We start from the raw sequence: 14,368 nt of genomic DNA, 5'->3' as shown, positions 1-14,368 counted from the left end.
CGCCCATGCTAAGCTTATAGCCTACCTACCCCTCTACACATCGTTGTTTCCACATAAGCTACTGTTGGCTTGCTTCATGTAGTCTATGCATAGGCCTAGATAACTTTGCAACATCACCAGGTACTATAGCCTCTATAAAATCTCTGTGGTAGGCATGGCCATTTAACTATGGGTTTCACTTGTATAATTTTACTTTTGCTAATGATATAGGCCTACATTTTACCCTGTGGACTAACATTGTTTTCATTCGAACAAATGTATTCAGAGATGCCAGACATCTCTAAACTGTGTATGTCTGTCTGATGCACACTGTTGCGCCTGCAACTTTGAAACCGAGGTCACAAAATTAAAAGGGCGTCATAGATTCAATACTATGCCCATTCTATGTGGACTGATTAATGTGCCTTTATTCTCTCCTCCCATCCCTGGCTAAATTCCTCTCCACTCTCTCACCGTGCGTCAGTCTCAGTTTCCAATGCTCCGCGCAGGGAGCGCAAGCCTACCTCTGTTTGCCGGTATTGCAGTGTTGCAGAGGGAATATTAATTGAACGGATTCATTTTCTTTGCTCCGTGGGTATCTTGCACATTCTGAGATACATAGCCTACATACTCCTATGCCGGGAAATATAAGTTATATATCTTTGTAAATAATTGTCGGCGTAATGTGGTCCACTGAGGAACAGCAATAGCCTATGACTGAAATGTTTTTCAGGACGCGGATCTTGGTGGAAACTAACTGCAAAATTCCTCAATGTTTTTATTGGCATCTTCGGCTTTGTGTGATATGTGTTTTATGTGTTTACGCGCAACAGTGAGGTAGACTTATCTTCCATTCCGTTTTGGAAACGGATGCGAGGGATCCGGACCTGGGTGATTTATTTGTTGGTGCGGGGGCAGGGACCCGTGTCTGAGCGCTGCATGAGCAGCGAGTGGCAGGGCATGATGTGTCAATTTTTTCGGAAGTGGAAGTCGGTGCGGCGCGTTTGGATTATTTCTCCAGAGATGCTCCTGCTGCCTATGTTTTGGTTTTTATCTCAGGCTCGAGCGGCACCCTCTCTGACGGCTGAGCAGATGGACATGGGGGTGGTAAGAGCCTATAGTCTTTCGACACTTTTACAATGAATCTTTGAACCTAGGCTACTGCAGTGGACACACATTTTTATGGGTTAAATACGTAGCCTACGCAGATTCTGGAATAATATAGCTGAACTTTTATCCACATAGGCCTACACGTAGGGCTGTTGAATAAACTACCTCATAGTTCATCATCAGCATATCAACATGATGCCATCTCTGGTGTGTAATTGTAAGCTAACTCCTACGTATTCAGTGAACATTGAGAAATCAAATAGGTTGCTTTATAGTCCATGGTATGGCAGTGATGAGGAAACGTCGCATTTTGTTGTAACCTAGTTATTGGCTTCAATCATTTAGAAACAGAAGTAGGGAAGTATCGTGTGTCCTGTAGTTTCTCCGGTGCATTTGCCTAATATATAAAAATAAATGTTCTGTGAAACCAGTCTCACTTTGGGTAAATATTTTAAGGGTAGGCTTATCATAATTATTTGGGCATACTTCATGGGCTATTCTATGTGAGCGATTGCTCCCTTAATGTCTGTCAGTGGTCAATGTATAGGCTAGATGCCAAGCTTGTTTGAGAGAAAATAGCTCTGCATGGTTCTCTATAGCACTGTGCAGTTTGTAATAAATCTTAAAGTGCGGATAAATACAGGAATTACCTATAAATCCATCCCTTTATTTATCCGTGTCCACTTGCACAATGTGATGTAGCCTACACTTCCTTGTGTCATAATCATATGTAACCTGGTCTCAGAGCATTTTGTTTCATTCTGTATATAATTTCGAGTATGATATGTACCTTTGGATGGGGTTTATTCATTTGTGTATGTCCATCATCCATTTCGTATCATATGTGAAGAATAACAATTCGTATGATATGGTACGAATTTGCAAAACATACAATATGTTCCTATTTGCAAAACGAATGATATGTTACGAATTCCCATTTGTTGTGGCTAACGTTAGCTAGGTGGCTAAAGCTAAAGTTAGCTAGCTGGCTAAAGTTAGCTAGGTTAGGGTTAAGGTTAGGCGTTAGGATGAAGGGGAAGGGGAAGGGTTAGATAAAAGGGTTAAGGTTAGGGAAGCTTTTCCCAAACTCGTTCCTTGGCACCCCAAGCGGTGCATGTTTTGGTTTTTGCCCCAACACTACACAGCTGATTCAAATTATCAAAGCTTGATGATTAGTTGATTATTTTAATCAGCTGTATAGTGCTAGGGCAAAAACCAAATTGTGCACCGAGTTTGGGAAACCCTGGGTTAGGGGAAGGGTTAGCTAAAATGCTAAGTAGTTGCAAAGTCGCTAAAAAGTAGCAAGTAGTTGAAAAGTTTCTAAAATGCTAAAGTTGTCCTTGATTATATTTAAACATGCAACCTTTGGGTTGCTAGACGTTCGCATTATACGCCCACCCATCTGTCTTATGTAACTATACCAAGCGTAGCATATCCTACTAATTTGAGTATCCCGGATGTAGTTTTATTATGTTACGTCTAGTCTATGAGACCCTGCTGTGTGGACACATTTATGCACATGCCACAGAACCTTGAATGAATGCTTTGAACATTTAAAGACACAAATCAGAATCATGACTGTCATATCGCCTTAGGGTGGAGAGGTGAGAGAAGAATTTGAAGAACAGTACTCTTGAGAAATTGCTACCAAAATGTTAGCAGATTTCAAACACAATATCGCCCAAGTGTGTAATCATGGAACCATAGGCTTTTGGGGCTCATGGAGAAGTGACCCCTCAAGACATATCTTACTGTGTGAAATTTACTGAGTGGTTCAATATTTCTGCTCGCCAGAGGAGCCACGGATGATGGTGAAACGATGGCGAGGATGCTCATGCCTCTCAGGTAGTTGACAAAAAATCACCACTAAAATAATCAGTTTATAGGTCATTGACACTAATAATCAAAGCATTGAATTAGTTGAGAGTTGATAAATTCTCTAAATGGCCCTCATTTACCCATTAAAGAAGTTGCCCAAAGCTATTTGATTTAGACTGTATTATCAGAGTAAAATATCTATTTTTTCATTCAGGCTTGTATTCAATAAGCACTATCCAAGCTTTATAATGATTGCCCATTCTATTGAGAGGATTATTATCATCCCCAAAATACTTTTGTACAGCATTACAGTAATCTGTGCTGCCCCTACCCACCCCAAATACCTCTCTCTTTCTCTCTCTCTCACAATATGTAGCTGTTCCTCCCTACTTTTCAAAGTTAATTCTCTAATATGGAGCCTGTATGGGCAGAATATTATCTTTTCTCAGTGATAGCCCCTAAACAAGGGTCACACAAAGGTTTTTTCATGTGCTGACCTCCACATGGCCCTTTTGGAGCCCAGTGAATGGTGTAGGTGCTGTACGATCGCACATTTGGCGAAGCTGCTCCATGTCTCTGTGTAGCTGACACATTAAACACAGTGGAAACTCTAATTGCTCAGGTGTTACTGTGTGGACCAGGGCCTGCTGGCACCATTGCTGGGATGTGTCAGTGCAGAAGTTGACCAGCTCAGTGGGTAATAGGTTGGCAAATGACTGAACCTTATCAGTGTGGCACAGCAAGGAAGCAGAGGGCTTAGAGAGGGGATCAATCTGCACAACCAGCCCATCCACAACACATGCTTTACAGCAGAGATGTGATCAGGTGATTACACAGACGATTTAACGTACAATACGTAGAAGTTCCCACTACAGGAGGGTGTTGGTCAATACCCAGACAGATGGAAAGACTTCTGTCCCCTGGATTGCCACCCCATCTCGCCTCCTTCTGCGGCCGGCTGGGTTTAAAGTAAGGTTTGCATGGGGCAGGTGGGTGTGTTGCTCACTGAGAGGCCATTTTCCCTGCTCAGCAGAACCATGTCTGAGACGACAATGCACCAGGGGCTTGTGGTGAGCCCCCTTTCAGACAGCCCATCAGAGACACACCAGACACTGTCTCGATGTCGGGATTATTGTAATTGTACGTCACATGCACAGTTCGATATGCAATTTCACAACATACGTCAAATGGACACATAAAAGGTCTAATTAGCACTATATGCTTTCTGCCCATCATATAATTTTTCCAATATGGTTTTCAGTCTGCTGGTGCTGAGAGCCCTAGCTCCCCAGGGGACAACTCTCACAGCTCTCAGACTTCTCTTTAGATGTCATACAGACCAGCTGAGGAAGCACTGCATTTTTAATCAGCCAGCAAATCACTATTGTATAGGACATGTATTTGCCTACATTACATTTACAATGAATTGCAGTAGAGAGAAAACAACCTCTTTTGCAAAACTAGAGTTGTTATCACACCCTAAATTTAGTCACAGCTCTTATGAGAAACAGTGTGAAATGGTTCTGGCTGAAATGAGTGAAATGTGTGAAGATATGAAGTGCTACTGTTTGACTCTTTCATCCTGTTTGGAGATAGGCAGGATGGTAACGACCATACCTCACCAGCCTGTCTCTGTCCAAAAGTGGAGAATCTCATTTTGCTTTAATATGACAGCACCATCTGGTCCCATCTTCAGTGGAGTGGAGAGGATAGGAGGACACCACTCCCAGAAATATCTCACACAGCCCAGCCAGGCACACCAGCACAGCCACTCTCATTGGGACACTCCCCCCTTGAGCACCACACAGTCCAGCCGTATCACTTTCTCACAGCTCACTCCGTCCCACCTATAGTGCTTCTCCTCTGGAACTCTATAGATAGGATGCATTCCTTCACCAACACCTAGCTGTTCCAATTACCCAGAGATGCGTCGTCAAGAGAGGGATGAAAAATAGGGATTGATTGACGGGTAAAGGAAAATGGGTAGGAGTTAGTGTGGCTCTGAAAGGAGCAATCAAACAGAGGCACAAAAAGTGCACACCAAACAAAAAAAGCTGTCTCACCACTTAGACAAGGGGCCCACATGAAATTAAAATTGTCTCTGCGTCTGGGAAGGAACTGTCTCTCTGGACTAATGATTTGGGGAGAGATTTGCACCTGTGGAGAGGAGAAAGGAGAAGTTTTTATTTAATTGCCCTCGGCAGCTGTAGTCGTGACCAACATCAAATCAAAATGTATTTGCCACATGCGCCGAATACAACAAGTGTAGACTTTACCGTGAAATGCTTACTTACAAGCCCTTAACCAACAGTGTAGTTCAAGGACAAGAAAGTATTTACCAAGTAGGCTAAAATAAAATGTAATAATAAAAAGTAACACAATAAGAATAACGAGGCTATATACAGGGGCTACCGGTACCGAGTCAGTGTGCAGGGGTACAGGCTAGTTGTTGTAATCTGTACATGTAGGTGGGGGCGAAGTGTTTATGCGTAGGTAACAAACAAACAGCGAGTAGCAGCAGTGTACAAGGGGGGTGTCAATGTAAATTGTCCAGAGGCGATTTTTATGAATTGTTCAGCAGGCTTGGGGGTAGAAGCTGTTGAGGAGCCTTTTGGTCTTAGACTTGGCGCTCCGGTACCGCTTGCCGTGTGGTAGCAGAGAAAACAGTCTATAACTTGGGTGACTGGAGTCTCTGACAATTTTATGGGCTTTCCTCTGACACCGCCTATTATATAGGTCCTGGATGGCAGGAAGCTTGGCCCCAGTGATGTACTGGGCCGTTCACACTACCCTCTGTAGCGCTTTGCGGTCAGATGCCAAGCAGTTGCCATACCAGGTGGTGATGCAACCGGTCAGGATGCTCTCGATGGTGCAGCTGTAGAACCTTTTGAGGATCTGGGGGCCCATGCCAAACCTTTTCAGGCTCCTGAGGGGTGAAAAGTTTTTGTCGTGCCCTCTTCACAACTGTCTTGGTATGTTTGGACCATGATAGTTTGTTGGTTATGTGGACACCAAGGACCTTGAAACTCTCAACCCACTCTGCTACAGCCCCATTGATGTTAATGGGGGCATGTTTGGCCCACCTTTTCCTGTAGTCCACGTACAGCTCCTTTGTCTTGCTCACATTGAGGGAGAGGTTGTTGTCCTGGCACCACACTGCCATTTCTCTGACCTCCTCCGTATAGGCCATCTCATCGTTGTCGGTGATCAGGCCTAACACTGTTGTGTTGTCAGCAAACTTAATGGTGGTGTTGGAGTCGTGTTTGGCTCACTCTAAATTGCGCGCATGCTCGGGCAAGCAGCTCCCGGGACTGCCAAGCAGAATAAATATCAGCCCGCACAGAGAAGCACGAGATTGCACTTCACTCAACTTTCTAGAGTTTTCCCCCTTCCTTAACTGTAAGAGTGTTTAACTGGCGGCAGAGAAGTCAGACGCAGGAGAGAAATAACTGTGTTTCCAACGGCACAGTTTATTTACAAAAAAACACCGGAAAACATAATAATAAAAATCAATGGGTAACACATCCTGATGCACACCAGTACAGACGTACACGTACAAAAACAATCACCGACAAGGACATGAGGGGAAACAGAGGGTTAAATACACAACATGTAATTGATGGGATTGGAACCAGGTGTGATGGAAGACAAAACCAATGGAAAATGAAAAATGGATCAGCGATGGCTAGAAGGTCGGTGACGTCGACCACCGAACACCGCCTGAACAAGGAGAAGGAACAACTTCGGCGGAAGTCATGACATTAACACTATTAACGTTTCCCTTTACTGTGGGAATTGTGATCAAATCAACGCAAAATTAGCCACTTTTAATGCAACATACCGAAACATAACAAACTATGCAAGAGATTTTGTTGTTTGCAGAACGCATCGGAGTAGGATTCTATTGCATTGACACAGTCGTGCGTGTCAATGCAATAGAATCCTACTCCGATGCGTTCAGCCCATACCCTACAGACCAGTGCGGCATAACCAATCAGAGCTGCAGTAGGCATACAGTATTTGCAAATAGACCATTGCCCAGTGGTGGAAAAAGTACCCAATTGTCAAACTTGAGTAAAAGTAGAAAATGACTCAAGCAAAAGTGAAAGTCACCCAATAAAAGTTTTTGTTTTAAAATATACCTAAGTATCAAAAGTAAAAGTTTGAATATTAAAAAATTCCTTATATTAAGAAAACCAGATGGCACAATTTTCTTGTTTTTTAAATTTACGGATAGCCAGGGGCACACTCCAACAATCAGACATAATTTACAAATAAAGCATTTGTGTTTAGTGAGTCTGCCAGATCAGGGGCAGTGGGGATGACCAGGGTGTCATCCCCACCCTGGTCAGGGAAAATGTATGGAGTAAACATTATTTTCTTTAGGAATGTAGTGAAGTAAAAGTAAAAGTTGTCAAAAATATAAATAGTCAAGTAAAGTACAGACACCCCCAAAAAATACTTATATAGTACTTTAAAGTATTTTTACTTAAGTACTTTACACCACTGCCATTGTCATATATACATCTGTGCCATTCACAGTGCCATCTGGGCAAGAGAGGTCGTGAGTAGATGCGGTTGTTTTGAGATAAAAGCGAGAGCTGCATGGAGCCACGTGTGCACATTTTGTTCATATCCTTTACTAGTTAGTGAGTTATTAGCCCAGTTATAAATCATTTGTAGTCAGCAATAGGGGAGTGATTGCTTCCTACAAGATCACAAACATGTACATTTGTAGACATCTTTGAAAAGTGAGTCAGGTAAAGAGATTTTTTTCATCTTAAAGGGACAGTGTTGTATTTTGAGACCGGCTTGAATAAACTAAGTAGCCAAAAAGCAGAGGGTAGCATAATTTGTCTGATTCTCTGTAAAAATGGTATGGGAATAATAATGCATTTTATTTTGTAAAGGGATTTCTTGCATCAAACAACACAACAACATTTTCAGTCACCTCCTTGTCTGAAGGACAAGTGGATAAACAGGTTAATGTCAAGCCCTGCATGTTTTTTCAGAAGTCTCATGGAATGTAGGCCTACATTGAACACCATACATTGTCTGCTACTGTAGGTTGAATGATAGAACAGCTATTTCCATGTTGAAATGTTATGGGATGCATTGTCTCCATTGTTTTTGATGGTAGGCCCCTTTGGTAGACCTACATTATGATCAAATAGCCTACTTGGCCACTGTTAAAACTGTAACTTAAGCAGGTACAGCCTCAGTGTTCACAGTAAACTCACGCCGGAAGTTGCAAAGGAATTTTCACAATTTTGCGCTCAGCACACCTGAAATTTGCTCTGTCAAACAGAATTCGAGGGAACATTGGTCTTGACTAAAGTGTGTTGAGTTATGTGACTAGGTCAAAATTGTGTGGGATTTTAATAATAATAGTCTGGTCTGCCTTTTCTTTCTCACAATCCTCTGGTTCCAATGCTGTCCACTTTTAGCACCTCTGTCCTACTTTCAGGAGGCACTGTGGATGCCTGTGACCTCACATCCATTGCACGGTATCGTGGGGGCTCAGATTTGGGGCAAGGAGATTATTTCAGGAACAATGTCTAGGGGGAGGAGGCCACAGTGCAAGAGAGAATATTACGGTACGGAGGAAGAGGGAGAGAAAGAGAGAGAGGCACTCAGATGTGTGATATAGTATAGCCATACCCACTCAGAAAGAAAGTGAGATCTAAGACAGACCTCCAATCCCTCCATATCCAACCTGTCATCCCTTCCTTGTTCAAGTGTATTACGGTGCCGACTGTAGGTTCTTGAGGAGATTGTCAGATTTGCTGAAGGGTTGAGGACAGCATCAAAGGCCCTATCCGTGAGGTTTTGCAGATCCTGACACCTCATTGGCAGGAATCCCAGCTCTGCCTTCTGGGATTCCTGCTTGGCAGCTGTGCTGACCTCATCCTGACCCTGTCAATCAACATGAAGATAGACATATCCAGACCCTTGGTAGATCAAACACTCATACTTTGCAGTATAAGATAACAAAATCAAGAAGTTTGTTCTTGTGAAGCGACCACACGCCGAACAGCCACATAAGCATACATAAACTCACACACACCAAAGTGGATTACCTCATACTATTCCGAGCAACATTGACTATGATCAGAGAAACAATACTTCACTGGCCAGAAAGCTGTACTTGCAATCTCTAGATTTATGACAAGCCATTGTAATCTTGCATGCATCGAAAAAAGAGATGTTCGAGGAAATTCCAAATGCCAGAAAGGATGGCAGACAGTAGTAATGGATCACATTGTGTGGGCGATGGAACGGGAATTACTTTTCGCTGCAACAGAGCTGCACGCAATCTCCCTCTTTCTCCATTCGCTCACAAGGATTTTTTAAACTGAGGTTTACAAACAAAGCTGCTCCACTCCAAGGCAACCATATTGAAAACCCAAAATCAACTCCATATGCTCCCCTGTCTTATGTTATCCAAAGGGGTCCCCCCTCTCCCTGACTCATCTCAGATCAAGGGAATAGTCACCATCACCATCCAAAGGACCACAGACCTCTTGTAATTACTGTGGTTTTTTGTGTTGCGCTGGCTTGCCTGTCGCAGCTTAAAATAACCCAGAGGCCAGCCATTCTGGTAATGCACAACCTTAAAGTACTATCAATGATACGCCAAAGCATGTCTGCATGTGATCGGGTGTGTATATGTGTTGTATGCATGCATAATGCGTTCATGTGAGGGCAAGTCAAAACAGTCAGTAAAGCAGTCACTTCCCACTCTGAGGAACCAGGCCAAATTAATGTAAAAGCCAACCAGTTGCGGATGTGGTTGACAGCCCCCTTTGGCTTTTAATAAGTTTGTTCATTTTCCAAGTTGTTCTGAGCCACGCAGCAGGTTATCCTGCCGTTTGGCTCTCATTAGCATTTGTCAGTTATTAACAAGATGAAGAAGAGCAGAGGAGAGAAAAAATGGAAGCGAAAAAGCTTCTTCAGATGCAAGGAACGTCAGAGAAATCATTTTGGTGAGTGGAGGCGTTTGATGTGCAGCGTAGAATCAGCTTCAAGTCTGGAATGGGGTCTCATGACGAGACCCCATTCCTCTGCTGGTCCTTACGGAAGAAGGAAGGGAGGACCAGGCTGGGTTAGCTAGCAGCTTGTTTTCAGAGGTCTGCTAGTGCTAATGGAATTATGTTTAATTTACAAACACGAGAGGCTGATGGGATCAGGGAATGGAATTGGATTGAGTTATTAGGTGAGAGTAATCAGTATGTGATGAAAATCATCTTAACCACACATACAGTATTGGAGAGTAATTGTTACATTCAAGGTTGCATCTATAGGTCCTCATTAGTGCAACAATTAGTTATTGACAGGATTTTCTCTCAGCAGAGCCCATGGGAGACAAAGAGAGGTGAGAGTCTATTCTCTGTATGGATGTCTTAATGAAAATGTAATGAATTAAAGTGCTGTGTAAAAGTAGTTCAGAAGAAAATAAGTTACTCCTTGATTGACACTGCTTCTCTAGATTTCTCACAGCCCATACAAAGTGCAAAACCACCACATCACAAACCTGTATCAGTCCATGAGAAATGTTCTAGGTGGAGAAGGCAGGCCGGATCCCTGTGTGGACTGGGTTGGCTCAGTAGGGAGCCAACTAAAGGTAATGCCCCTCGCTGTGTCCTTGATATGGACTCCTCACCTCACTGGCTTCAGTCAAAATGGATTTTCAATAAATGGATCACTGCCTCTGAGTAAGACAACAACATTATAAGTCACACTGGAAAATGTAATCTGCTCAGAAAATAGTGTATATAAGCAGGGATAGAAATGGGCTTATGCTTTAACCTCTTTGCTGCTTGTGGCTTTTAGGTGTTCCTGTACTCACATACGTTTCACTGGCTTTGTAGAAAAGTCCACAGATCTGCTAAAGAGCTCTTCCAAAAGTGGATTTTTGTTTCCTGATTAGTTCATTCTCTGATCTTTATAACAGTGTTGCAGTAGATTCAAGCCCTATATAGGGAGTCGGTATAAATGTTTGATGTACACACTATGTTATGTTGTGATACAAGAGGTGCTCAATATCTTACTCTCGTTCTCTCTTTGCCATCTCGTTCTTCTCCCACTCTTTCTCAACTCCCTATGACTTTCATTTAAATAATCTGCACCTCCCTTTTTCTTCTTCTCTCTCTCCCATTCTCCCACCCTCTTTCTCTCAATCCCCTCTATGGCTTTGGCACAGACACTCATCCCTGGGAAGATGCATAGTGATGCAACTGGAAGCCGGTTGGCATTTAATGACCCAACAAGTCAATATGACCTTAATGGTTGGCCGCTCATTAAGTTATGTGCCGCGTCATCAGTTCCATACTTTTTTTGCGCCATTATTAATTTGATTTCAGCCTGGCGCTGATCTGAGGGGCCGTTATTGGCACATCGACCAGGAGTAATGGGCCGAGCCCAGCTAGAATGAAGCTGGTGCACTTTATAGCAGGGTCACAGTAGAGTGTCTTCTATATTTATGTACAGTCGAGGTTCCCAAACTTTTTATAGTCCCGTACCCCTTCAAACATTTCATCTCTAGGTGCATACCCCCTCTAGCACCAGGGTCAGCGCACTCTCAAATGTTGTTTTTTGCCATCATTGTAAGCCTGCCACATACACACTATACAATACATTTATTAACCTTTTATGGCTGCAGCCCGGTGTCGGTACACTTATGACAACAGCCAGCTCAAGTGCAGGGCGCGAAATTCAAAATATATTTTTTAGAAATATTTAACTTTCACACATTAACAAGTCCAATACAGCAAATGAAAGGTACACATCTTGTGAATCCAGCCAACATGTCCGATTTTTAAAATGTTTTACAGCGAAAACAGCACGTATATTTATGTTAGCTCACCACCAAATACAAAAAAGCACTAACATTTTTCACAGCACAGGTAGCATGCACAAAATCAAGCAAACTAACCAAGAACCAACCAAACTAACCATCAAACAACTTCATCAGATGACAGTCTTATAACATGTTATTCAATAAATCTATGTTTTGTTGGAAAAATGTGCATATTTCAGGTATAAATCATAGTTTACATTGCAGCTACAATCAGAAGTTGCACCGAAAGCAGCCAGAATAATTACAGACACCAACGTGAAATACCTAAATACTCATCATAAAACATTTCTGAAAAATACATAGTGTACAGCAAATGAAAGACAAGCATCTTGTGAATCCAGCCAATATTTCCGATTTCTTAAGTGTTTTACAGCGAAAACACAATATAGCGTTATATTAGCTCACCGCAATAGCCAGAAACACAAGCCATTTACCCGCAGCAAAAGTTAGCGATCGTAACAAACCAGCAAAAGATATATAATTTTTGACTAACCTTGATAAGCTTCATCAGATGACAGTCCTATAACATCAGGTTATACAATACACTTTTGTTTGAAAATGTGCATATTTAGAGCTGAAATACGTGGTTATACATTGTGCTAACATAGCATCTCTTTCCTAGAATGTCCGGATATTTTTATGACACTCACCTATTCTGACCAAATAACTATTCATATACTTTACTAAAAAATACATGTTGTATAGGAAATGATAGATACATTAGTTCTTAATGAAATCGCCGTGTTAGAATTCTAAAAATAACTTCATTACCACATCCAGCTTACGTTATAACGAGAGAGAGCCCAATATCTGGGCGCAAAATAATTGTCAACATATTCCGACAGATATATGAAATATCATCATAAAATGGGTCCTACTTTTGATGATCTTCCATCAGAATGTTGTACAAGGGTGTCCTTTGTCCAGAACAATCGTTGTTTGGTTATAGAACGGCCTTCTTCCCTCTCGAATTAGCAAGCTAACTAGCCAAGGCGCGAAGCTCTCCATCTTCACCATACCCAGAGAACGCAAGACGCCTAAACTCCCGAAAATATTTCAATAATCTGATGAAACTATATTGAAAAAACATACTTTACGATAATATGATCACATTTATCAAATAAAATCAAAGCCGGAGATGTAACACGTCTATAGCGATTGCTTTTCAGAAGCCATTACCGGTGACCTCTATGCGCTTCCTGGACAGAGGAATTCTGGGGTCATGTCATTCCAAGAGCTCTCTTTTCACTATAGAAACACCTAGAAACCCCATTTCACCTCTCACAGCCTATGGGACATCTAGTGGAAGGCGTATGAAGTGCATGTATACTCATACATATCAAGCACATTTATAGGCAGGTCCTAGAACAGAGCATCGATTTCAGATTTTTCACTTTCTGACAGGAAGTTTGCTGCAAAAGGAGTTCTGTTTTACTCACAGATATAATTCAAACGGTTTTAGAAACTAGAGAGTGTTTTCTATCCAATAGTAATAATAATATGCATATTGTACGAGCAAGAATTGAGTACGAGGTCGTTTGAAATGGGTACCTTTTATCCGGCTACTCAATACTGCCCCTGCAGCCATAAGAAACATAAGAATGAGTGTGTTTTTGTCACAACCCGGCTCGTGGGAAGTGACAAAGAGCTCTTATAGGACCAGGGCACAAACAATAATAATAATTAATAATTTTGCTCTTTATTTAGCCATCTTACATATTAAACCTTATTTGTTCATAAAAAATTGTGAATAACTCACCACAGGTTGATGAGAAGGGTGTGCTTGAAAGGATGCACATAACTCTGCAATGTTGGGTTGTATTGGAGAGAGTCTCAGTCTTAAATAATTTCCCACACACAGTCTGTGCCTGTATTTAGTTGTCATGCTAGTGAGGGCCGAGAATCCACTCTCACATTAGGTACATAGCTGCAAAGGGCATCAGTGTCTAAACAGTGTCTGAGCGCAGCCCTATCCAGAAATCTGGCAGTGGCTTCTGATTAAATAAAATTTTCACAGAACCGCTTGTTGCAATTTCGATGAGGCTTTCTTGTTCAGATATCGGTAAGTGGACTGGAGGCAGGGCATGAAAGGAATAATGAATCCAGTTGTTTGTGTCGTCCGTTTCGGGAAAGTACCTGCGTAAATGCGCACCCAGCCTACTCAGGTGCTTAGCTATATCACATTTGACATTGTCCGTAAGCTTGAGTTCATTTGCACAATAGAAATCATACAATGATTGAAAGACCTGTGTGTTGTCCTTGTTAATGTAGACAGAGAAGAACTCCAACTTCTGATTCATAGCCTCAATTATGTCCCACACATTGAATATAGTTGCTGAGAGTCCCTGTAATCCTAGCTTTAGATCATTCATGGAAGAAAAAACATCACCCAGATAGGCCAGTCGTGTGAGAAACTCATCATCATGCAAGTGGTCAGACAAGTGAAAATTATGGTCAGTAAAGAAAACTTTAAGCTCGTCTCTCAATTCAAAAAAACGTGTCAATACTTTGCCCCTTGATAACCAGCGCACTTCTGTATGTTGTAAAAGCGTTATGATCACTGCCCATATTGCATAATGCAGAAAATACACGAGAGTTCAG

The 14,368-nt window shown here is 42.0% G+C and overlaps 1 protein-coding gene across 1 annotated transcript in view; it reads left to right on the top strand.

Annotated features, from left to right (window-relative positions):
• The first annotated feature begins 472 nt into the window (after positions 1 to 472).
• The window catches only part of LOC129818378 (matrix metalloproteinase-17-like), a 107,081-nt gene continuing 93,185 nt past the window's right edge, over positions 473 to 14,368 (top strand). The window contains exon 1 of the mRNA XM_055874207.1: positions 473 to 1,086. Coding sequence (XP_055730182.1) covers positions 850 to 1,086 — 237 coding nt within the window. The 5' untranslated portion in view covers positions 473 to 849. The remainder of the gene's footprint in view (positions 1,087 to 14,368) is intronic.

Source organism: Salvelinus fontinalis, chromosome 21 (assembly GCF_029448725.1).
Source record: "Salvelinus fontinalis isolate EN_2023a chromosome 21, ASM2944872v1, whole genome shotgun sequence".
Classification (NCBI taxonomy): Eukaryota; Metazoa; Chordata; class Actinopteri; order Salmoniformes; family Salmonidae; genus Salvelinus; species Salvelinus fontinalis.
Note: the sequence above shows the minus strand (reverse complement) of the source record. Positions and strands in the feature narration are given on the sequence as shown.